At 34.9% G+C, this 24,214-nt stretch overlaps 3 protein-coding genes and 1 long non-coding RNA gene across 4 annotated transcripts in view; 3 read left to right on the top strand and 1 right to left on the bottom strand.

Annotated features, from left to right (window-relative positions):
• The window catches only part of LOC120177458 (inositol hexakisphosphate and diphosphoinositol-pentakisphosphate kinase VIP2-like), a 31,214-nt gene extending 21,346 nt beyond the window's left edge, over positions 1 to 9,868 (top strand). Inside the window, 11 exon segments of the mRNA XM_039183597.1 lie at positions 6,436 to 6,561; positions 6,707 to 6,948; positions 7,167 to 7,211; positions 7,827 to 7,858; positions 7,861 to 7,892; positions 8,077 to 8,148; positions 8,332 to 8,585; positions 8,674 to 8,731; positions 8,901 to 9,068; positions 9,298 to 9,372; positions 9,498 to 9,868. Of these exon segments, the coding sequence (XP_039039528.1) occupies positions 6,436 to 6,561; positions 6,707 to 6,948; positions 7,167 to 7,211; positions 7,827 to 7,858; positions 7,861 to 7,892; positions 8,077 to 8,148; positions 8,332 to 8,585; positions 8,674 to 8,731; positions 8,901 to 9,068; positions 9,298 to 9,372; positions 9,498 to 9,767 (1,374 nt within the window). The 3' untranslated portion in view covers positions 9,768 to 9,868.
• Positions 9,869 to 12,385: 2,517 nt separating this feature from the next.
• Positions 12,386 to 14,532, top strand: LOC120177418 (SUPPRESSOR OF GAMMA RESPONSE 1-like). The gene is made up of 6 exons (XM_039183575.1): positions 12,386 to 12,391; positions 12,613 to 12,762; positions 12,865 to 13,051; positions 13,474 to 13,956; positions 14,091 to 14,401; positions 14,479 to 14,532. The coding sequence occupies exons 1-6, from the start codon at positions 12,386 to 12,388 to the stop codon at positions 14,530 to 14,532; spliced, it is 1,191 nt and encodes a 396-aa protein (XP_039039506.1).
• Positions 14,533 to 19,706: 5,174 nt separating this feature from the next.
• LOC120177461 lies at positions 19,707 to 20,353 on the top strand. Its single transcript, XR_005521412.1, has 2 exons — positions 19,707 to 19,765; positions 19,852 to 20,353. It is a non-coding gene; the product is annotated as an uncharacterized LOC120177461 (long non-coding RNA).
• A 441-nt stretch (positions 20,354 to 20,794) lies between these two features.
• On the bottom strand, positions 20,795 to 21,680 carry LOC120177459 (thioredoxin H2-like). The gene is made up of 3 exons (XM_039183598.1): positions 21,488 to 21,680; positions 21,236 to 21,358; positions 20,795 to 21,094 (listed from the first exon to the last, which is right to left on the bottom strand). Exons 1-3 carry the CDS (start codon positions 21,629 to 21,631, stop codon positions 20,963 to 20,965), a joined length of 399 nt encoding a protein of 132 aa, XP_039039529.1. The 5' UTR covers positions 21,632 to 21,680; the 3' UTR covers positions 20,795 to 20,962.
• Positions 21,681 to 24,214: the final 2,534 nt, after the last annotated feature.

Below are 24,214 nucleotides of genomic sequence, written 5' to 3'. Positions count from 1 at the left end.
TGTTCCTTCAAGTTATCGCATTTGCAATTTGCGGATGATCTTATAATTTTTAGCAAGGCCTCTATTCGTGATTTGATGAATGTTAGAAGGGTGCTATTAATTTTTGAATTGTTAGCGGGATTGAAGTTAAATCTAGCTAAGAGTAGAATGTTTGGAATTAATGTTGAGGAGGAGGTGTTAGCTTCTTGGGCTAAGGAAATTGGTTGTTCAGTGAGATATTTTCCAGCGGAGTATTCAGGTTTACCTTTGGGGACCAAGAGAAATTCGATTGCCTTGTGGGAGCCAGTCGTACAGAGATTTCACAACAAGTTAACTGGATGGAAGGCAAATTCTTTATCGTTGGCGGGCAAGGTGGTGTTGGTAAAATCAGTGTTGTGCTCTCTCCCCATTTATTTTCTTTCTATCTTTCGAATTCCATGTACTGTGTTAAATAAATTAAACTCATGGCATCCTTTCTTTGGAGGGGTTTCGACAGATAAAAGGAACATTCACTGGGTGAATTGGAATTTGGCATACAAGCCTAAGAGGTTGGGGGTCTAGGGATTCCGAATTTGTTACTTTTGAACAGGGCTCTTCTGGGGAAATGGGTATGAAAATTTGCTTCAGAAAAGGGTTCTTGGTGGAAAAGGGTGGTGTATTGTGTGTACAATTGGGATCCGAACTCCAGTATGATTGGGAATACTTGGACAGCTTGTGCCTCTTGGATTTGGAGAGGAGTTGTTAAAATTTCTTTTCTAGTGATGGTTTTGGGGACTGTTTGAGGAAAAATATGCGTTTGAGAACTGGGAATGGAGAATCAGTGGAGTTTTGACATGATGTATGGTTGGGAGTAGTTCCCCTTAAAGATCGGTTCCCGAGACTTTTTGCTATTTCGAAAAATGTAAGGGGTAAAGTTGTAGAGTTCAGGGTGAATAATGCTTCGGGCTGGGTGTGAAAAATTCAAATGAGAAAGAACTTGGTGGATTGGGAGGTTGAACAATGGTTACCGCTTATTTCCATGTTGAATAATATCAATTTGTCACCTTATGAAGAAGACTGTTGGATATGGTTAGGGAATGGAGAGGGTTGTTTTTTTAGCTAAATCATGTATCAAGAATTTTTTTGATCAGGTTGGTAATAAGGGGAATAACAGTAATTGGGAAAGGCATATTTGGGTAGGGGTAGCACCTCCCCGTGTGGAAACTTTTGTTTGGCAAGTTGCACATCAGAGAGTGGTGATTAAGGAGGAATTGTTGAAGAGAGGAGTGGCTGGGATTGATGATCCCTTATGTCCGATGTGTGGTAGGTATGTGGAAACAGTTTCATATCTTTTTTTGCATTGTGAGGTAGTATGGGGTTTGTGGTATGGATTTTTGAATTTTTGGAATGTTTCTTTTGTGATTCCAAAGAATATGATTGATTTCATCATTTGGTGGGATGACCTACTTCTGAAATCCATTATTTGGAAATTCATTTCAAGGGCGGTGATGTGGACGGTTTGGAAATGCAGGAATGAGGTTATTTTTCAGAAAGGGAAGGTGGATGTTGTGATGTTCTTTCTTGTTCGATTTAAAATAGCTTCTTGGTTTGGTGCTAGATTTAATGATGTGCATATCCCTTTTGACTCCATTGTGGGTGATATATTATTAGTTGATTATGTGGGAAGACAAAAAAAGGGTTGTTCTCCTTCAACTTGGTGGGTTCCTCCTCCAGATGGGTTCATAAAGCTTAATGTAGATGGAGCGATGGTGAAGGGATGGGATAAATGAGGAATAGGTGGACTGATTAGGGATAGTAGAGGTATGTTGCTTGAATCATTTTCAGAAAAGGTTGGGGGTGGTCCTCCCATACTGGCAGAATTATTGGCGACCAAGAGAGGGTTAAGTCTTCTTGAAGAATCAGGATCTGCCCTAAGTCAGAGGATTATTCTAGAATCGGATTCTAGTACTGCATTGAAGTGGATTAAAAATCTGGATTTATGCACCCCTACATTTCAGTCCTTGGTGAAGGATATAGCTTCTCATATGGAAGGACATGATATTATTACAAGGCATATCCTGAGGGCTGCTAATTGGGAAGCGGACAAGTTAGCTAAAGATGGTATAGGTTGATTAATAGGTTATGTGTTTGGCGTGTTAAGGTGTAGGGAAATGTTTGTATTAATGTAGGGTGTTTGTTTTCAGTCTTATGTAATCAATGTTATGTTGTAACAGTAGGTTGTTTGGTACTGACATTGTATTATTGTTCTGATTAATAAATTTCATACACTCTTTTCCTCCTTCCAATGTCCTTCATGTTACTGTTGTAACATGGGGGTATGAAGGGGGTTTTTAATGAGGCCTAATTTTCTATAAAATAAAAAAAACCATACATAATCTTGCTTGGAGGTGATTTCGGGTGAATGAGCATGAGTAGGTGAATGTACCTGCTTGGAAACAATTTCTGGTGAGAAAACAATGGTAGGAATAGGAGATTCTACCTGTACTGATCGAGAAATTGGTGTCTTCTTCCTAGAATAAATCCACAATTGAATATTATTTTGATTTTACATATATTTCATCATAACTGACTTATTTGGTGGAGTAATGGGCTCAATAAGAACAAACTTAGTAATAAACCCAGGAACAAGTCTTAACTGCAAAGATGTAGATTTAGAATAATAATCAGGATCAAGGAGAGATGAATTCAGAGTGTTAGCTTCAATCCAAGTCTCATAACGAAGATAATTGGCTGGAAAAAAATCATCTTCAACAGAAATAACATCAACAATAAATTTTTTTTTCTAGAAGATGGGTGATAGCATTTGTAGCCTTCTTGTGTAGACGATTACCAAATGAAAATGCATTTAATAGCACGTGGATCTAATTTTCCCTAAGATGAGATGAACATAAACAAACACAGTATACTTAAAAACATGAGGAACTAAATTATGTGCGGCCGAGAAGTTATAATGGGAGAAACCCTAAAGCATTATATATAGAGGGTGTCGTTTTTGTAAATAAATTAAATTATATAATATAATTAAAAATATATGGGTCGGGTCGAATCAAAAACTTTTGACTCCGAATCTGACACCAACCCAAACTTGAAAATCTTAGACATCAAATGTAACCCGACCTGACCCGAAACCGAAATTTAAAAAAAAAAATCCACTCTTATCGGGTCGAAACAGCTAGGACCCGTCAGAGTTGGGTTAAATTGCCATCCCTACTTCTAGAAGATGATCATTTTTACATTCAACTACATTTTATTGTGGAGTGGTTACATACAAGTTTCATGAAATAATTCATTTTTCCTAAAAGATGTAGAAGAATTGATGAAAATGGTCTTTTGCATTGATTGACCTAAATCTTTTAATTTTTACAGTAAATTGAATATGAATCATATTATAAAAATTAGAAAAGACATTGCTGACATCAGATTTATGTTCGAGGAGATAGATCCATGTGATTAGAATACTATCGTCTATAAAAGACACAAATCATTGAGCACCAGAAACATTTGGAACAATGGATGGAAACCAAATATCGTTATGAATAAGAGTAAAAGTAACAAAAAGCTCTTTTATTGCTTATTGGAATGAAATACATTTATGTTTGACCAACTCATAATCAGTACAATCGAAATGATCAAGAGCAGTACCTTTAAATAAAAAAGGGAACATGAATTGAATTATCCTAAAAGATGGATAACTAAATGACGATGATGAAGTCACATTTTATTTTGATTTTTCCTATTAGATTCAGAAAGAAATGATCCACCTGATATATTGCGAGTTTGTTTTGAGAAGTAGAGATCATCGTTTTGACTCGCACATTCAATCATTTTCTTCGTGTCTATTGCTTGAAAAATACAACGTGAAAGGGAAAATGTTACTTTGAATTCAAATCTGTGAATAGAAATAAGGTTGGCAAACAGATCTAAAACATGGACAAGAGTTTTTAGGACAGGTCTTTAGTAAGGTGAATGTCCCTTGGTTAGTTACGATAGTAGTGGTGCCATCTGCTATAGTGGTCTCTAAATGGCTGTTGTTTGCGTTGTAGTTTAGGAAATATTTTGAGGAATATGTCATATTAGTCAGTGGCTCCAAAATCTATTACCCATAGTTGTATAAGAGAAAAAGAATGTATTTGAAATTGTCAATGGACAAGTACCTATCGAAAATGGCTGTGTTTCAGTTTTCCCAATATAAAATTAGGAGAAGAATTCTTTTCTTTACTAGTCGATAGAGAGCTTACCGAAAGTGTTTGACTACGATCACTTACACTTCTCTTTGATGTGACGAGACTTTTTACAATATGTTTAGCATCGGGAATCACGATAAGTTGGGTAAGTATTCATTAAATCACCTGTTGTAACATCAGCACTCTCAATATCAAAGGCATGCGTGACATGACTCATAATCTTTGCTAAACTGGATGGGACTACTGTGATAGCAGTTTTGTGTCGGCTGTCTCAGCTGAACCACGTTTAATGTGTGAAATTTTCTGATCGAGAACAAAACAAAAGCTGATATCATGTTCTAATCTAATGAAATAAACTGAAGGAGAGGAAAAGAATAAATAAATCTGATTATTGAATTTTTAAGAGATTATAGTAGTTTAAATTAACTGAGTTGTTGACTTCTAATAAGACTTTTATTACAGATAAAATTCTCTCTAGAGATAGAGGTAACAAAAACTCTTTAAGATTTATCTTGAAAGAAGACTTCTAAACAAACAAGACTTCCACATGTTAGAATTCTTGGCTTGGTAATTGATTTATGGGTAAAGTAAACAAATGGTCCCCCAACTACAGTATGTTGTTTTATTGAGTCATTCTATTATTAAAAGTTACAAAATGATCCTCCGATTATATGATGTTTTTTTGTTAAGTCCTTCGATTGTTAAAAATTATAAAATGGTCACTCGACTATTCATATGTTCTAAACTCGTCATTTTATGGTAAAAATTTGACAGTCGTCTGAGCTGAACGTTAACATGCTGGCTAAGATATGATAGTCGTTTGAGCTTTTGGGATCATATTTTAGCATATCTCAATCAGCATGTTAACGTCCAATCCAGATTGTCGTCATTTTTTTAATGGAAAAGGACGAGTTTGGAATATATAAATAGTCAAGTGATCATTTTGTAACTTTTGATAGTCGAGAACTCAATAAAACAATACCTTATAGTCGGACCATTTTATAATTTTTAATGGTCGAAAGACTCAACAAAGCAACACTCTATAGTCAAGGGACCATTTGTGTACTTCACCCTTGATTTATCTATCCATTGGTGCACATTATGAAGTTTTAACTTGATTATTTAATTGGGCCACGAGGAGAGCTCTGAAAATGCTTATTTATGATCTTGAGTAAACTGGATGTAATTTGGAGAATCAACTGAGTTAACTCATGGGTCCATACGAAAATTTTCGACCTTGCATCTATCTATCAATTACCTGAATATGCGGGCATTATTGAAACTCTAGGTCTCTTGACTAAAGAATCTTTGATATAGTGGTTGAGAACAATCTAAAATGTTAAACTCCAGGTGTCTGCTTAATAATGGGTATATATTTCTGTGGACATATTATTTAGTTTTGCGGTCATTAGTTATTGTTTTCTACAACCTTGTTTTCCATCTATTCCAAAAATTACCACCCAAACCCTCCACGTAGCAGGTATCTAACTTGTAATCCATAGCCTATAAAAATAGGTTGTGCTTTCTGTTTTCAATTAGAAATTTTCATTTTTTCTCTGAATTTCTTCCTTTTTTTTTCTTCCTAACTTTTACCTCCTAAACCTTATCTTATTTCCTAAGAAAATTAATCATAATCGTACAATATAAATAAAATAAATTAAATTTTTTGTATCTTTCTACACTTCCCCACAAGCTGGGTTGTATGAAGCTCCAGAATCTATTATTCAAGATCTCAAGTTATAGTTTTTTGCCATATTTACAAACGGAAGAGTAACTTGTTGTACCAACATGCTCAGATGTTGTTCATTTGGGTTGTCGATGACTGTGCTGGTGGGAAGATTGTTCGGAGCCTAGACTGATCTCCGACGATGATGTAGTTAGATTCCCCATGATTTTCTAGGTTTGATAACCTAGCCTGATACCATGTTATAAATAGAGAGAATAAAAAAGGAAGAAATTGTGAGAAGAAAAAGAAACTTTCTAATTAAAATTCTCATTGAAAAACAGAAAGCACACCTGTTTTTATAGGCTGTGGATTACAAGTTAGAGTCCTATTGGTTTCCTTTCTTCATAACTTTTATCTCCTAAAAACTTAATCCTAATTGCACAATATAAGTAAGTTACAAATAAATTAAACTTTATCTCCTAAAATAAATTGTTGGCAAGTGAAATAAAATTTCTAATTGTTGGCAACTTTCTGCAGATCATTCATTGTAAAATTGTTTTTTTCACATTTTTGAGTGTTGTTTTAGGATTCCTCTATACTTTGCAGGCTCGGCTGAATGACGTTATAACTTCTGGCGAGAGGAGAATTCATACTAATGGAACATCTAAATGTCCTTGGATGACTGATGGAGCTGGATTGCCTTCTAATGCTTTTGAACTCCTTCCCAAACTGGTAATCATCATACAAGTGAATATGCAACATTGTAGTCAGCCTTCACTCCCTTTATTACCAACTGAATATGCAATACAAGATTTTACTGTAACTATTGGCATTTTTTTGTTATCCCCTTTTTCATTTTGCACCTCCTATATACCAGGTAACCTTGACTAAGAAGGTTACTGAACAAGTCAGACTACTTGCCATGGATGAAGATGAGACTCTTACAGAAGCGAGCCCATATGATGTGATTCCTCCGTATGACCAGGCAAAAGCTCTTGGCAAGACAAATATTGATATTGATCGGATTGCTGCTGGATTGCCTTGTGGTAGTGAGGGATTCCTCTTGATGTATGCTCGGTGGAGAAAACTTGAAAGAGAATTGTATAATGAACGTAAAGAGTAAGTATTTACCCTTTATTCTCCATTATACTTGTGCATCAGGTATCTGAATTTTCTGCCAGATTTGTTAACACAATTCTCTTTCATGTGTATTGTATGAAGAGCAGCATCCATTCTTAAGCTATATATAATTTTTCATTTCGTGTCTTGAAAGTGATCCTTGCCCATCATTTTATTTTAGCATTATTGGTTTTACTGACAATGGGCTTTTCCTGCAGGCGCTTTGATATAACTCAAATCCCTGATGTTTATGACTCTTGCAAGTGAGTATCTATTTTAATTCTATTTACATTTTTTTAAAGAAAGTAGGCACTATATGCACAACAAATTCTATAGTTCAGAAAGCGTATGTACATGTCCTTTCTTCCTGGTTTAAGAATTTTATCTTTGCTTCCACCCTTTTCTCCCAACATATATTCCTCCTTTTTTTTTTCTTACTCAATCCTTTGAATTTGAATCCACTAAACAGAAAATTGAAAATAATCTATTTATGTCGAGGAGATTGTTGCGTGATTTTAATTGCATTTGAGCACCACACATTATAGGCAAATCGAGGGGCTGATCTCACCAAGGTATTGGATATATGGTTAAACATTTGCTTCTTTTAAGTAGATTGCTGCATATTAAAATTTAGGGTCTTGTTGGATTAGGAAAAATAATGCATGAACAAAATGGTCTGGGGTAATGAGGAGATTGGAGATGCATCTTGCTGTAATGTAACAAATGCGTGGTACACCATGGCATAATTTTGATGTTCCATAAATCTATCTTGCAAATATCCAATGTTCATAAGTATGAAAATCCTTGGCTTTAAAAGTTTAAATGTTTCGTTTCTTTCTGAGCACTTCTGTATGTTTGATTGACCTATTTTTTAACAGGTACGATCTTCTTCACAATGCTCATCTTAATCTGGAGGTCTGGATGAGCTCTTCAAAGTTGCCCAGGTACATATATGTTGCTACCATAGAGAAATTGATGTTGATCTATTATAATTGTTGTATTAGCTGTTCTTTTATATTTAGTTTTATCCAGACATACTTTTCTCTAGTTTGCAACTTTTTTGTCTACATTATCTTAGTTGCATTGCATTTTATCCTAACGCTCCTGACTAGCCTGCATGTATCTCAGCTTCTTGCAGATGGTGTCATCCCTAATGAATATGGAATAAATCCGAATCAAAAACTAAAAATTGGTTCGAAGGTGATTCCTTTCTGCATGTCTTTTTCAATTAGAAAGGTTCTGTAAAAAGATGATACTTTAGTATTTTCATGTTATTTATTAAAATGTCCCTATTGATTCGCCCTTCAACAATGTGCATTTGCAGCCTTTATTAATGCAAATTAAGTGCTCATGTTTCCCCTAATTTTTGTTCTGTTCTTTTAGATTGCTCGTCGTTTGTTGGGTAAAATTTTGATCGATCTGAGGAATACTTGTGAGGAAGCCCTTAACGTTGCTGAGTTAAAGAGTAACCAAGACAAGTGCTCAAAATCAACAAAGACCGAAAAGGATGATAAAGAGTCCCCACCAAAGTTCTTCATCAACACTGATGACACAAGACGATCTAGCACCACAAGTGAAATTTCAATGGATCCAGATGAAGACGATGATAAAGAGACCAAATACCGTTTGGACCCAAAGTCAGTAAATAAAACCTTTTAACTCGTATATTATTCTCTATATATTAGTTTATCATCTTATATCTGATTTTTTTTTCTTCTCATTCAGGTATGCAAATGTCAAGACACCAGAGCGTCATGTTCGAACAAGGCTTTACTTCACATCAGTAAGTGCAAATCACGATAGAGCTAGCCGCTCTCTTTCCATCTTTCGATTATTATTGTGTTTTGTTATTTAATATTAGGCCTTTCTCATCAACCCAACAGGGACAAGTTCCCGAATTTGCTATATATGTACTTGCGATGATTTTCCTATGGCTTTGTTCTGTTTAACAGGAATCTCATATCCATTCTCTCATGAACGTACTTCGTTACTGTAACCTGGACGAATCTCTTCAGGGAGAAGACAGTCTCATTTGCCAGAGTGCTTTAGAACGTTTATATAAAACCAAAGAGCTTGACTACATGAGTTACATTGTGATAAGGATGTTTGAGAATACAGAGGTAGGTGCCTTATTATATAACCAAATATCTGTCTAAGGCTTTGTTGCTCCAACTTCGTTTTTCGAAGTATGTGTTCGACTCCAGTCTCATACACATATCCGGATATAGATATGGGAATATGACTTTCCAAATTGTGCTGTATACGATACTAGTCCACGAGTCTGAGTGACATTTTTATTAGCAGAGTTCTCATACTGAGCTTATGTTCTGTGTGGAATTGAAACTACAGGTTGCATTAGAAGACCCAAAAAAGTTCCGCATTGAGTTGACATTTAGCCGTGGTGCAGATTTATCCCCATTGGAGGTAACCTGTCAAATCCACAGAAATTCTCGTGGAAGAAACAGTCGAAATCTGAAGTTAATTCGATATAAACCGTTTTTATGTTTGTTGGGTGAATGAAACTATGCTAATGGTATTTGTATCGGCAGACGAACGATAGCAAGGCTGCTTCACTTCACCAAGAGCATACATTGCCAATAATGGGTCCAGAAAGGCTGCAAGAACTGGGATCCTATCTCACATTAGAAAAGATGGAAAAGATGATTCGTCCATTCGCAATGCCGGCTGAAGACTTCCCTCCTCCATCAGTTCCTGCCGGATTTTCGGGTTACTTCTCCAAAAGTGCGTCGGTGCTTGAGCGGCTGGTAAATCTCTGGCCTTTCCATAAGAATGCTGCTGCTCATACCAATGGAAAGTGACAAGTTTGTTCTTCATTCCCCTTGCTATTCTTTTTTGTTGTTGTGTTATGCATCTCAGTGTTCTACTCAATATATAACAACCAAGAAATACTCTACTAAAATAGTTTTCTCCCCCACCACTTTCAAGTTTCAACAACTCTGTAATTATTTATTCTTATTCGTAAGAAATCAGAGTAAGTTTGAGATTAAGATTGAAAACAAGTATTCAAGTTTAATATTGGGCAGTGGAGTAAAAGTCGTTTTTTAATGCAAAATTAAGAGTCTAAATTATATTAAAAAATAACCTTAGGTGCTTAAAGAATTTTTTATTTAAAGTAGGTGTCTAATATTTTCACTGTTACACTTTTAAGTGTCTACCCCGTAATGGCCGTTTAAAAAATTGTTAAATGACACTTCATGTTATATTTTTAAAAATATATATATTTAAAAAAATAAAAAAAATTATTAATTTAAAATTTTTTGATATTATAAAAAATTTCAAAATCCTAAAATTCCTCGTTACAATTTGATTATCAGCCATTGTCGATCATCATCACTACCTTCACCATTATTAAACGATCACCCATCTATTGTTGAATCTCCACTGTTAATCATCCTTCTTGTCGTTGTCCAAATCTTTTTAAATTTATAAATTTCAAAATTTAATCTTAAACTTAATATTCAAACCTAATCCAAAAATCCATCGTCAGTCATGTCTTAAAGTGTGAAATTGTTGTTGCAATTTCAAAATTGAAATGTGAAAATGTTGTTGGAGGGGACGACGAGGGTGAGGGCAGGGGAGGGGTAGGAGTGACGGATATTCTTTTGAAAAATGGATTTTTTAAAATATTTTTTCTATTCTATAAAATAAAAAAAATTTTAAAAATACATATAAACATGATGCATGTCACTTAATAGTTTTTTAACTGTCGTTACAATGTAAGCATTTAAAAGTGTGACGTTGAAAACATTAAATATCTATTTTGAGCGAACTTTTTTAGACAACTAAAGTTAATTTTGAGTGTAGTTTGGATATTTATTTTCATATTAAACTTTTTTATTTTTTAATTGGCAGAAAAAATGAAAATCCATTCTTAAGAGAATGATGCATTAAGGATAGAGTGAAATAAATCACTTTTATTGGTGAAGATCATAAATAATGTGATGAGACATATTAATGTAAGTAATAATTTTTTGAATTATTTTTTTTAAATATAATATTACCGGCCAAATAAATAACTTAGTCAAATTAAGCTGAGATTGGTTGCTTATGTATTAATAGAGATTATGATTGATGTAGTAAAGAGAATTTATGATATAATTTTTTGTGTTACCTGAATGTAAATCATAGTTTTCGAAATCTGACAAATTTTTGGATTCTAAATTCAGGAACATTAAAAATCTAATTCAATAAAACCAACATTCCTCTTAATATATAGTTAAATTATATTAATCTTAAAATTTTGATAACATTTCGTATTTTTATTTGAATTTTTATTTCTTCCGGTATTTTAGAGTTATATCACGTCGTAATTCAGGAAATAAAATGACAAAATTTAGGGGCAAAAATTGTAATTAACCCTTTCAACCTTAAACGTTCCCATTATGAAGCTTGGGGGGCAAGTAGGAACTGAAGGTAATTACTAAAACGCCATGAATAGGTTTAACATTCTTCGCACACTTCGGAATCTGGTTTAGTCAACTATGGGACCTACAAATGAAGACTATTATTACAGGGAAAATACCTTCTAGGTCACTATTTTTAAAGAGACTATATCAATTTAGTCCATTTATTATTATCAATTTTAATCTCTCTATTATAGAGATTGGTTTAAATTAATCTCTATTATGGACATTGGTTCAAATTAATCCTTTTATTATTAAATAAATTAATTTAATTTGTATACTAATAAAAAGAATCAAATAGAGTCGAACCTTTTATGAAGTGATGTTTAGAAAAAGGAAGATAATGTTTAATAAAATCGATAATTTTATGGTTTTGAAAATGAAGGTTTTTTTCAGATTTAAATTATAAATAAAAAATATAATCATAAACTCATCTTTTAAATGACAAATGTTAAATTTGAAAAAACCCAGCCTTTTCTTTTTACTAGTGCAAGGATTAAATGGATACAATTCCTATAATATGGGGACCTGCTATGTATTTCCACCGTATCTTTCACCAAAGTTTCCCGCGCGCTCTCGTTCGATTACTTAGCCTAGTGTAGAAAACATAAAGGGCAAAGAAAGAGAGTTTAAAAGCTTTCGATTACAGTCTCTTCTAACTCCCTACATCTTCTTCTTCCCTCTTTTTTAATGGCAAGGTAAGGTTAAAGAAGTTAATTATCAAAATAATTAAATAAATTAGTAACATTGTAATTATTAGTCTCCGATTATGAGATTAAAGCAATCGATGATGCTAGAGTTAACCGATTCTGGGTTGGATTTTTTTTCCTGGACTTTAACTGAAAAAATCCCATTTTGAATCGAAGATTTTCTTGGGGTTTTCGGTGTTGAATTTATGGGAAGGAGGTTATTTCAGATTTAGGGATTCCATGAAAATCTCTTTTTCTTTCTTAGTTTTTTTTGGGAGAGTTACCTATTTTGTGTAATGTGGGTTTGTAAGTTACATGCTATAAATGGGGGTTGGTTTTCGGTTCCTCCCCATTTGTCCTTATCTTACTCTGATTTTGATTATGTGGAGACTTTGATAGACATTGAGTGCTGCAATTTCTACATCCATTATGAGCTCCATTGACAGATTTTATTTGATGATCATCCTTTATCGCAACTGTTGTTAATGGAAAAAGAACCTTTTCTTTAATCTAAATTTACCATGAAAAAAGGTGTATTTTACTCATAAAAGACCATTGTTGTTTCCAGGAGCTGGCTTGTTGACAATAGAACAATAGCAAAGAAAGTAAAAAATGCTTCTTCCTCTTCTTCCTTTGAAATCACTGATCGTGGGGCAAATCGTGAATGCCCCAACTGCCATTACCGTATTGATAACAGTGATGTAAGTTGGAAGTTTGAACATTGAATTTTAAGGTTGCTCATGGTTTTATTACACGTGTGAATGCCATCAATAATGTATTTGGGGCTGTTATGTTTTTTGTAGGTTTTTCCTCAATGGCCTGGTCTTCCGGTAGGAGTGAAATTTGATCCTTCTGATGCAGAGCTTTTAGATCATTTAGCAGCTAAGTGCGGTGTCGGAGACTCAAAACAACACCTGTTTATCGATGAGTTCATTCCGACACTCGGGGAATGTCAAGGGATTTGCTACACTCATCCTGAAAATCTTCCAGGTAAAAAATGTGTTTATGGATTCAATATGTTTGTATTTTGCATTGCTTTCACATGTAGGGCGGGTGTCAATATGTTTGCATTCGATGTTATTCGAAGAAGATAGGAGACATGCTCCTCGGTTCATGGTTAACCTTGGCAAATTTAGATTTTGCCATAATGGAATATCGATATCACAGCTTGATTTGGATTCAATAATTTTGTTTTTTACATTGCTGTCAACTGTAGGATGAATTCAGTTTACCAAATTAGATGATTATGCTGAATATTGAATTGTTCCCGAGGTGCTATTCATGGTTAATCTTGGGAATTTTGGAGTTTATGATAATGGAAAGTTGATATTGCAGCTTGATTTGTATTCAACGAGATGATGGATGGTGCATAAATTTGATTTTTCTCATTACTTCATCTTGATTTTGTGCAGGTGCAAAGAAGGATGGAAGTAGTGTCCACTTCTTTCATCGAACGATCAATGCATATGCAACTGGTCAGCGAAAGCGCCGGAAAATCCACAATCAAGATGACACAAATGTTCGTTGGCATAAAACGGGAAAGACCAAAGCTGTTATAGAAAATGGAGTTCATAAGGGGTGGAAGAAGATCATGGTTCTCTATAAAAGATTGAAGAAAGAGTGCAAACCTGAAAAGTCGAATTGGGTGATGCATCAGTACCATCTTGGGCATGATGAAGAAGAGCATGATGGGGAATATGTGGTTTCAAAGATTTCCTATCAACAGCAGAAACAAACTGAGAAGAAAGATGACAGCCTGATGACTAGATACCCGGATAACTTGATGATTCGCGCTAGTCCGAGGACCCCTAAAACAATTACTCCTAATCCACCTAGGCCATATAAGTCGATGCTATATGATGACATTAACGAAAATACACACCAGGTATTCATCTGCTCTTATCATACTATTGTTGATATACAGCATTAGATCGCCACATATATATAAATATGCATTGGAGTGAACCTCTTGTTCTCCAGTCAGATCATAAGATGAAACAAATTGTCGACGTTTTGTGTTGTCTTATAGTGTTTATAAGAACCAAATCTCATCTACCTAAGGATTCTGTTCAATGCAAGGATAATGCCGACTATCCGGCATGGTGGGCTGAGGAATCTCAGGCTGCTGAAAATTCTGATTTTAATGGCTTGGATGATTTTCTGCTATGCAATGAGCTTTTGGATTCTTCTTCTCTGCAAACAATTTCAGTTAAGAATAGAGTCTCTAATGTTGGCTGCACCGACGGTATAACTGAGACAAAAGGAAATAACAGTGTGGCTTGTGGGATTTCTGAGCTCGAGAACTTGGAGTTCGATACACCACCTGATGTAACACTAGCCGTAAGCTTCTTTTCCTATCTTTTCATTTACGTCTTAGAATTAACTCATATGATCATCTTACATCCATTTTGCTGCAGGATCTACAATTTGGCTCTCAGGACAGCTCTCTTTCATGGTTAGACCGATTATGAAGAATTAGTGCAATGCAGAATCTACATCCCCGATGACAAAGTCCAAGTTTTGAGTTCGTCTATTGTCTGTGAAGCTGTTTCCATGTTGAGCACTTCAAAGGGCTAGACTATTCATTTTGTTTTCAGACGCATGTGAGTTTGTTTGTTCTTGGTTTTTCTTCATTCAAGGCTGTTTGACGCTTGTTTAATCCCGGAGCTGCTGGTTTCCGAATAAGAGCTGGCTGGTCGAGACAACATTCAAGGTCATGTTATTAAGAAAGAGTTAAATGTTGTTTCCATGGAATCAACATGCAGTCTTTTTCAAATAACATGCAATTCTAATTTCTTTTTATATGCTACATGTGTGAAAAACAAACATTTGGTGTTGTATTGCAGCTAAAATTTGTAACTAATGACATTAGTAAAATCTCTGCCTAATGTTCTTTTACTAGTTTTTCCTCTTTGGGATATAAAACTTTTGCATTTAGCGTTGATGTCCTCTTCTGTGATCAATTGGGGTCATTATTAAGCAGGATTATCACTTTCAAATTACAATTCCTTTTTTTCCGATATGGGATTTGTCACAACACAAAATTTGGGTCAAAAGTTTTTATCTTTTAGTTGAGGACCAAATTGATGGTTGTTGAAATTTTTTCAATAAAATTCAGGATTAACATGAACTCGAGTTGAACCTTAGAGCCCAAATCATGACATTTTGGAAGTTGAGGGACTTTTGGTACGTTTTACAAAATTTCCCTCATAGTGCTAGGCAAAAAGTTTTTATGTGCTGCATGGCTTTTGGAAGTTGATTTCAAAAACGTCAATGGGACTGCTTCTGTTAAAGGCCCTAGAACTCGCCCCATGCATGGTAAAAAATGGCCACCTTCCCCCTTGGGAGTATCCAAATCAATATGGATAGAGCTTGTATTCCAACGCCAGCGCTACCACTATAGGTGTTGTGGCACGCGATCATCACAAAATGGTTGTTGGAGGTCTTGCGAGTAGATTGAATGGAACCCAATCGATTTATTGCTGAACGAAGCACATTCGATTTCAGATTGATTGGCTTTAGGCTTTTCCTGCTCAACTTAGATGGAAGGCGAAGAAGGCCTCCTTTGGCGGCGGCGGGGGGCTAGCCATCAGTGAGATACCACTGAGGGTGTGTTTGGTTGGGGAAATGTGAGATTCTATGAGAATGAAATCCATATTCTCCTGTTTGGTTGGCCGGGAATGTTATTCCCGGTAATCTTACATTACCAATTGTGGATTTTTTGGGGTATATTACCGGGAATGTCATTACCTCCATTTCTTTAGGTATTGTTGGATTACTGGCATTTTGGACTAAAATGTCCTTATATTTTTTTTCAAAAATATCATTATTCTGTCATTGAATAATAAAAATTCTACGAATGGTAAATTACAAATTTATCCTTAAACTATTTTAGATTTACAAAAAAAAATATAATTAAAATTTATATGAAGTTCAGGGGTTAAAATAAAATTTTACCCTTTCATTAAACATTTTTATATTTTCAATTTTGTAAAAAATATATATATAAATTTTATGAATTTTAATTTTTTAAAGAAAATATATAAATATTTTTCAACTTGTTAAAAACCAATATATAATAAGGACAATTTGATCAAATATACATTCTAATAATATTTTATTCCTTTAACCAAACACGATAATCTTACATTCCTGTTAAACCAACCAAACACAAAATATAACATTCTCAGTAATCCTATTCTCTGGTAATCTTTTATTCCCACTGGTAATCTTTTATTCCCACTGATAATCTTACATTCTGTGAACCAAACGGACCCTGAAGAGTTATAATTCTAACCTTGTGTGAATTCTAAGGTTCCTTAGACAAATCGAGTTGCTCATGTGCTTGATCTTGAACTTCGTCAAAAATCAATCTTTTTTTTTGGTTCATTTTTTATATATCGAAATGTATTTCGAATGATGTAATCTTTAATGACATTAGCTTATAATTCAATTTTAGTATTACTTTAAAAAAATTGTGTGCATGCACAATAGACCCTGCACCATTGTGCAATTGTGAAGTACTCACCTACAACTCTAACTGTGATACTAATCCTTGTTAAGAGGTTTTATAACTTACATTGGGTCCTTATAACACCTTGAACCTAAGGTATAAGTACCCAACTTTAAGCCCTAATGGAGATTTTTTTTCTTTTCATTTTTCCCTTTCACACCTGTTTCTCTCACCCTTCACCCTTCACAATTCTTTACTGAAGATCCTTCACCAAACAATTGTCGTAGTTGTGGTTGTGATCGGTATTGTCATGTCCATTGTGAGTCTCGTATCATCTCGAGAAAACCCCACCTCTTGTTGTCTTTTCGTCTATAACTGTTAACGAGAACTATAGTGAAGAACCTTCAATTATCTCATTACGCGTGTGACTATTTTAGATTAAATAAGAGTCTTTCTTTCTTTTTTTTCCCTTTTTTCTCATCTCTTATCTCCCCATCATCTTTCCCTATTATCTTGCGTGGCACACACTGGTGGGAGTCGACTCGTTGCTGGCAAAACTACTCCATCAACGTTAAGGGTAAAACACTATTTTGTTTGGGCCTGCAAACCGACTCACCCCCTTAGCCCAAATTGTCGCCCATGCTCAGCCTGCATAGAGGCCGACTGGAACCATGCAAAGTCCAAGGCACAGTTCAAACTTCTTGGCCTAAGGTAATTGCTAGATCAAGCCCAAAGAACTGGTCCAAGCCATGCTTTAAACTACACCGAACCGAGTTGATTAAATCGAATTGACCGACCTAAACTGGACTGAGTTGAATTGATCGAGTTGGACTAGAATGAGTTGACTTGAGCCAAACTACTTGACCCATTGACCGTTGACTTTACGATATTAACTTTGACCTATGAACCGTTGACACTTGACTCTTGACTTTATAGCATTGACTTTTTTCTTGACTTTGATTTAACATTTTTTGACCTCATGGTTCTAATTTCGTGATTCGTTTCGTCTAATTTTAACCCAAAAGCTTCATTTATCTTTCTCATTAGTTATGCAACATCCAAATTTCTAGGTCAACGCGTGTGAGTTGACTTGAGAAGTCCAATAACCTACGTGTTTGAGTAATTAGAACCATTGAGCTAAATTTTGACATAATCGGATGTTAATTGGACCCATAGTAAAAAAAAGAGATTTTTGAATTGAGAATATTCGAGGGAGGACCTATTGTGAAATTATCCCACTAAGAATTTCAAAGGTTTAATTCTCTTTAAAATGGATCATGTCAGCAGGCATGGGAGATAAATTTGCTGAAAAGCCTTCCTTTTGTCTTCATCCTCCATCATTTCCTTTCTCTTCCCAAGTAAAGCTAAAGCTCCAAAGACATATCCTTTGTTATGTAGGTACTTCTCCTGAAATTGTGAAGGTAAGATTCGTAATCTACACTTCTAGAGCTTGGATATGAGCTCAAAACCTTATAGAGAGGTGGAAGTGGTTAGAAATGGGTTTTAGTGGGTTTTTGGGACCTTGAGCTATCTTAGCTCATTTTGGTCCGGGTTTTACACCCTAGATGCCTTATTATACTCCCCTTGCTTCATTAGAGGTGTTAGTTATTCTTTCCATCCTTTTTGAGAAGTGCAAGAGGTGGGAGAACACTCAAACTCGAAAGGAAAGAATAAATTTTGTGAAAGTTTCAGGTTTCAAGGTTTAAGGTAGTACACAATCAAATTTGAAATGCTGCTTGTGTTTCATAATTGTGATACTTTGTTGGTTGTTGAGCATGTTGGGTGTTCTTGGGTGTTTTGCATGCTTGAGATTCAACTTATGTCATCGTGTGTTAAATGTGTTATAAAAGTGCTAAATGACCCAAAGTAACTCCTATAAGCTTTAGAAGTGAAGTAAGGTTCTTCCTAAAATGTTTACGAGGGGTTTGGAGTGATTACCGAGTGAAAAGGGTGGCATTTTTAGGTTCTAGCATCGGTTCTATCATTCTTGGTTGTTACTTGCCATGATGACCATCATTTTCCTTGGATCGTTTGAACATTCCCCGTTTGGTTAGCATGAGAATTTCATTTTTGGTAATATAAGATTATCAATAGTGAATTTTTTTGGATATATTATCGGGAATGACATTACATCCCTTCTCATAGATATTGTTGGATTATCGGTGTTTTGGATTAAAATGTTCTTAAATTTTTTTTCTTCAAAAATATCATTATTCTATTATTGAATAATAAAAATTCTACGAAGGTTAAATTATAAATTTATCTTTAAATTATTTTAGATTTATAAAAAAAAATTATAATTAAAATTTTATATAAAGTTCAGGGGTTAAAATAAAATTTTACCCTTTCATTAAATTTTTTTATATTTTTAATTTTGTAAAAAATATAAATTTTATTAATTTAAATTTTTTTTTAAAAAATATATAAATATTTTTCAACTTGTTAAAAAATAAATATATAATAATGATAATTTAGTCAAATATATATTTCAATAATTTTTTATTTATTTAACCAAATACGGTAATCTTACATATCTGTTAAACCAACCAAACACAAAATATAATATTTTCAGTAATCTTATTTCCTGATAATCTTACATTCTGTGAACCAAACGCACCCTAAGAATATTTTTCGCATTATTACATTTCGATGATGCATGCTCGATTTTGCTTACAGTAACATATCGTGTATTTTCAGTTGCAGCGTACGTTTTGGGTTAAAAGCCTTGAGAAAACCGACCGATATACCTGCAAGTGAGCATTATAAGTCAGGTTCTCATTTTTCTAACAAGAGCAAGGAGTTGGTCTTTCGTCGAGCATCCCTGTGTGTTAATGTCACGGCTTTTGTCATTGCTCAGCTGTTTAGTTAACTTCTGGTTTATTTTGCTTGCAATGCAAGGAACTGGAAACAGTCTTGCTAGATGCCATGTATGAATCAACTCGGTTAAATCAATAATAACGAAAAAAAACTGCTATTGATTTGTTAGTTTTACGCAAACCGGAACTTTGCTCAATTTAAGGAATTGGATGGGGTTGCGCAGCCCACGGAAACTGCTCTCAACCTGACATTGAGAGCAGCCTACTACCTTATCCCCTTTCACCCCATTACATATGAGAATAGATTCAGCTAATTTGATGAGGTTGGGCAGGCGTAATATGGCTTTACAATCTTATCTTTTACTTGACTTCATCAAGTTCTTCATTCGATAAGCTCTCACCGGAAAGGCTTGGGATCTCGTTATTGAACAAAGGGTGTGAATTCTTTTCAACCGATGCAGTAACTTGCATTGTTGTTGGCTGAGAAACTTGTTTGGTGTTTCATTTTTGGGTTGTTTCAGACCACTTTCACGAGGAAGAAAGACTTTGGGAAAGAAGAACGCTAACTAAAATGGTCACACACTCAGATGACACTCCATGGACTGCAGCCACCGGACACCAAGATGTTCAATGACCGCAGTAATTTCGATGAACTTAATCAGATGGCTGAAGAGGCAAAGAGACGGGCCGGAATTGCAAGGTATGCATCCATTAAGTTCAACTTTACTTTAAAATCATCACTGTTGATAAATCCAGAGCTTGAAACTTGAATTTAGTTCAGTTAGTTCATATTGTAGGTGTAACTGACGACAATGTCTGATCAATGCTAAGCATTTGCTTTTTCTGCTTGCAGGTTGAGAGAATGATTACGCTAAAAGGACATGTCGAATCAGATAATCGGTAGTTAGACTGAAGGGTCTCGACATAGACACAATTCAGCAAGCATATACTGTCTGAGAAAAGGCATCAAACAATTTGATTCTACATGTATCGTGCATATACTGCTGGGATTGCTACTGCAGAGAGTAATAAGGATCTATAGTTTGTCATCTTAACATAGAAACTACTTTCTATCCGATTAAATCCATCATCTTCCTGATAGACTCGTGTTTCCCATGCCTTCAATGTATTTTTTGCATACTCTTCTCTATACAACCTTCCATTGAATGTGCCTCCTAAGGCATGATGAGATACTTTAGCTCACAAACAACTTGAGTTTAGCTTAGGAAAACTCAAATTGACTCTATCATTGTTGAGTCAAATTCGAGCCGCTTGAGCTATTAAGCAAATTGAATTCTAGTATCTTAAATAGAGAACCTATGTTCCTAACATGAAGAAACTGATATCAGAGGCCATTGATTAAAAAAAAATGAAACATATGTTTTCCCTTCTATTTTAGGGGCAATGACCAAAGATCTAAAACTACAAATTCAATACAAGAATCAGATGAACACGAGCAAAAACAAAGCATTAGACAATAGATTATCAATCACATTATATAAAACAATCATTGTTCCACAATAAAGAGTTGAAGCATTATTTTACCATCATCAAATTCAGGAAACTCCCTTTGGCATTTATTAATGCAAACGTACAAACTGAAAGTTCAAATAGCAGCTTGTAGGGTGGTATTTAAGACCTGTGCTTATCAACTTTCTTCTCAAGCTCATTCTTTTGAGCTCCAACCACCCTATCCACTTCCTTCCCCTTCTTCAACAACACGAAAGTCGGCATTGCCTGCACTCCGAATTCTTGTGCCACATCCTAAAAACCCACCACCATGTATGGATCAGCAACAAGAACCGAGGAAGTGATCAAATAAAATCCTCTAAAAAATCTCAACAAAGAATCAATTGTAGCAAAGGGTTTCCCGTATATGTAAAGAAAAGGATAGAAAACACATACAGGCAGCTCATCAACATCAAGTTTCACAAACTCAACATCGGTGAACCTATTAGCCATGTCATTCAAAGCAGGTTCCATGAACTTGCACGGTCCACACCAGGAAGCTGAGAAATCTATAACCATCTGATCCCAATTTTTTTGTTCAATCAAAAACCCAAAGTCAGATCTCTCATATAATAACCAAAACATAAAGAAAAAACCACCAAAAGAATAATTATTAAGAAATCAGATCTGGGGTTGAGAGAAACATACAAGTTTTGGGGTCTCTTTGACAGAGTTGAAGTGAAGCTGCCATCTCGGAGCTGAATGGAAGGTTAAGACCCCTGAAGACTCGGATGAAGACGATGAATCTTCTGGTCCTGGTCCTGAAAGCAAACTTGATAAGAAAGAACCCATTTTCCCCCTTTTTCTCGTTAGGTCAACGTACGGATAAATGAAAAAGTGAAGACAATATTACTTGGAAGGCAACTTCGGGCTTTGTCGGATCTCTTTGCAAAGAATCAATATGTTTGTCTTCTTGGGATAAATCGTATTAGACCCGTAAAGTTCTACTTCATTATCATATTGGTATTTTAGATTTTTTCTAATTATGATATATATTATTTCAGTATTTTTTTTGTTATAAAATATATTACGGAGTACTCTAAAAGTTTATCACGTAATATATAATATAAATTAAATATGAAAAAAATATTTATAAAAAATAAATTCTCAAAATATTAAAATATTAAAAAATTCAAATATTTTTATTAATTTTTAAAAAATCCAAATTTAATATATATTATGTTTAACTCATTGAGTAGTGTTGATAATTTTATTTGGACTTTAAAACCCAAATACCCGAATTTATAAATTCCGAAGGTCCCTGTCCAAATTATAAAATTTGTAAGATCCACATTAAACTCAAACCATATCAGTCCAGCCACACGATGCCCATCTAATTAAACTCTAATTGGCCCATAACCTAAAGAACATTTGCCGACCTTTCGTCCGCCGCCGTTGCTTTTTGTCAGTCGTTGAATCTGATGATGATCTCCGATTACTCCAGATCTCCTTAGAGTGCTCCAAAGCTTCAGACGCTCAGGTGATGTTTCAAATCACCAAAAGTGTTCATCTTTCGCTCGTGTGATGAACGTTGAATCAGTCCGCCTCTCCTCACCTTGTACACCCAACCGTCACCCTTTCCCCTTTAATGTTTGCTAATCGATGATATTGCCGAGGACGATGGAAAAGAAAAACAGAGAAAAATGGGCCCCTTTCACCTGAAAAACGGGGGAGAATAATCGGGGGAGGGAACCTTTTTTCAGTTAATAACGTACGTATATAAGTTGCAATTAAAGCATTAAGCTTTTTGAATTCGTTTTTCAGTGACTTCATCTTTAAATCTTAAACGTCGTAATGATATAAAAAAATTCTTAGAAACCTTAACCTCTCTTTGGTCACTGTCATTGAACATCGTTCATAGTTCACAACACATTAGATGATTTTCTTTCGAACCCACTTAAAAGCAAGAAAATCAAGTTAAAGCTTTAGCCTTCTCTTGGTCTGAGCTTTGCCAAGGACAGTTTAACGAGATTGATTTTGAGATATGTTGTTCTTCTGCTTGGTTGAATCTTTCTAACCATTGGGATTTTTTAGATGGACACCCCAACTATTGTTGGGTTTTGTCGTTTTTGGAAATATCTAAACTGGAGGAGTTATAGAGAATGATGAAACATGTTTGTAGGTGCCTATAGTGGAAAGGTTGGCGGTTGCAAGAAAACCTCAAATGAAGTTATACCCAGCCATTACAGCAAACCGATCCTCTCCTCTCCTCAGTCAAGTTCCAAGTAATTTCCCATGGATTTCCTGAAATCTATGATTTGGGTTTTAAGCATCAACTCTCCACTTTTCTTCACCCTATTGCACTTGTTTTCGTGTTTGGTACCGCAGTGTTATTTCCTCTTCATCATATAATTTTGTCCATGATTGTCATCCCCCAACCACCAGAAACGCCTAGATCTGGCTCTTGCCACGGATTTTGAATCAAAGTGATGAATGATAGTCAAATAAATAAGGGAAGGTCTTCACAATGTTTGATATTTTCGGTTGTCAGCAAGGTTTCAAATAGCGGTTCGCGATCGCGATAGCGCTCGTGAAATAACGGTAGCGCTACCTTTCGATATACCCATTCCAACCGTAATAACGCCCAATAACACATGCTATGGTCGTAATCACAGTAAATACAAAATGACCGAAAACACGACCACGACCGTGATTTGAAACCCCGGTTGTCAGAATTCATCGCTTACTCGTAAAAAACCTTCTAGTGAATGTTTTTACTTTTTAACAAAAAAACGTTGCAATGGCCGCCTAATTAAACAACTGTGAATCTAATAAACAGTTCATCTGCTTTCATTTCACAGTGAATCTCATTAAAAAATGATTGATTCTCCATCTTTTTTGTTTCCTCTCACATGGCAGCAGAAGCAAAATCGAAGAAGGTTTAAGGTGAATGTTGAAAAGTCAAGCATGAGCAAAAAACTTTCAACAATTTTGGCCGGGAATTAATGCATCGATTTCGGTGTTGTTGTTTTTATTGAAAATGAAAATGAGAATATTGCAACTTTAGTCACTGTATTTTTAGGGTATTTACAAGGTTAGTCCCTAAACTTCAACTATAAATACCCAATCCCATTTGTTTCAAAATCATCCCAAATTCCCAAATCATTCTAGCTCTCTCTCAAATGTTTTTATAAACACCTGTAAATTTTCTCCTTTTAGTAAAAGATCTGCAGCAGTTCGGAGACGTATGCATAATTGACTGAACTCCGTTATCAATTTCGGGTATTATTTTTCCGCTTTTATTTCGCATTCTCACTAATGGTTATAGGAAAATTACTCATTACTTGTTTATTTCTCAACAACTGGTAATCAGAGTTTTTGGTTGTGAATTTTGTCAATTTTTTTGCGAGGTTATTATTCATGTGAATAGTGAAT

This window comes from Hibiscus syriacus, unplaced genomic scaffold, assembly GCF_006381635.1.
Source record: "Hibiscus syriacus cultivar Baekdansim isolate YM2019G1 unplaced genomic scaffold, ASM638163v2 tig00112289_pilon, whole genome shotgun sequence".
Lineage (NCBI taxonomy): Eukaryota > Viridiplantae > Streptophyta > Magnoliopsida > Malvales > Malvaceae > Hibiscus > Hibiscus syriacus.
This window is presented reverse-complemented; position numbering and strand designations above follow the sequence as displayed.

What these genes read in the sequence shown, in the direction of transcription:
- LOC120177459 (XM_039183598.1), bottom strand. Translation starts at nt 21,631, where the DNA reads ATGGGTTCTTTCTTATCAAGTTTGCTTTCAGGACCAGGACCAGAAGAT. An exon ending in TCAAAGAGACCCCAAAACTT is followed by an intron (nt 21,359 to 21,487) that starts GTATGTTTCTCT and finishes AATTGGGATCAG; the next exon opens with ATGGTTATAGATTTCTCAGC. An exon ending in TTGATGTTGATGAGCTGCCT is followed by an intron (nt 21,095 to 21,235) that starts GTATGTGTTTTC and finishes GTGGGTTTTTAG; the next exon opens with GATGTGGCACAAGAATTCGG.
- LOC120177418 (XM_039183575.1), top strand. An exon ending in ACCGTATTGATAACAGTGAT is followed by an intron (nt 12,763 to 12,864) that starts GTAAGTTGGAAG and finishes TGTTTTTTGTAG; the next exon opens with GTTTTTCCTCAATGGCCTGG. An exon ending in TCATCCTGAAAATCTTCCAG is followed by an intron (nt 13,052 to 13,473) that starts GTAAAAAATGTG and finishes GATTTTGTGCAG; the next exon opens with GTGCAAAGAAGGATGGAAGT.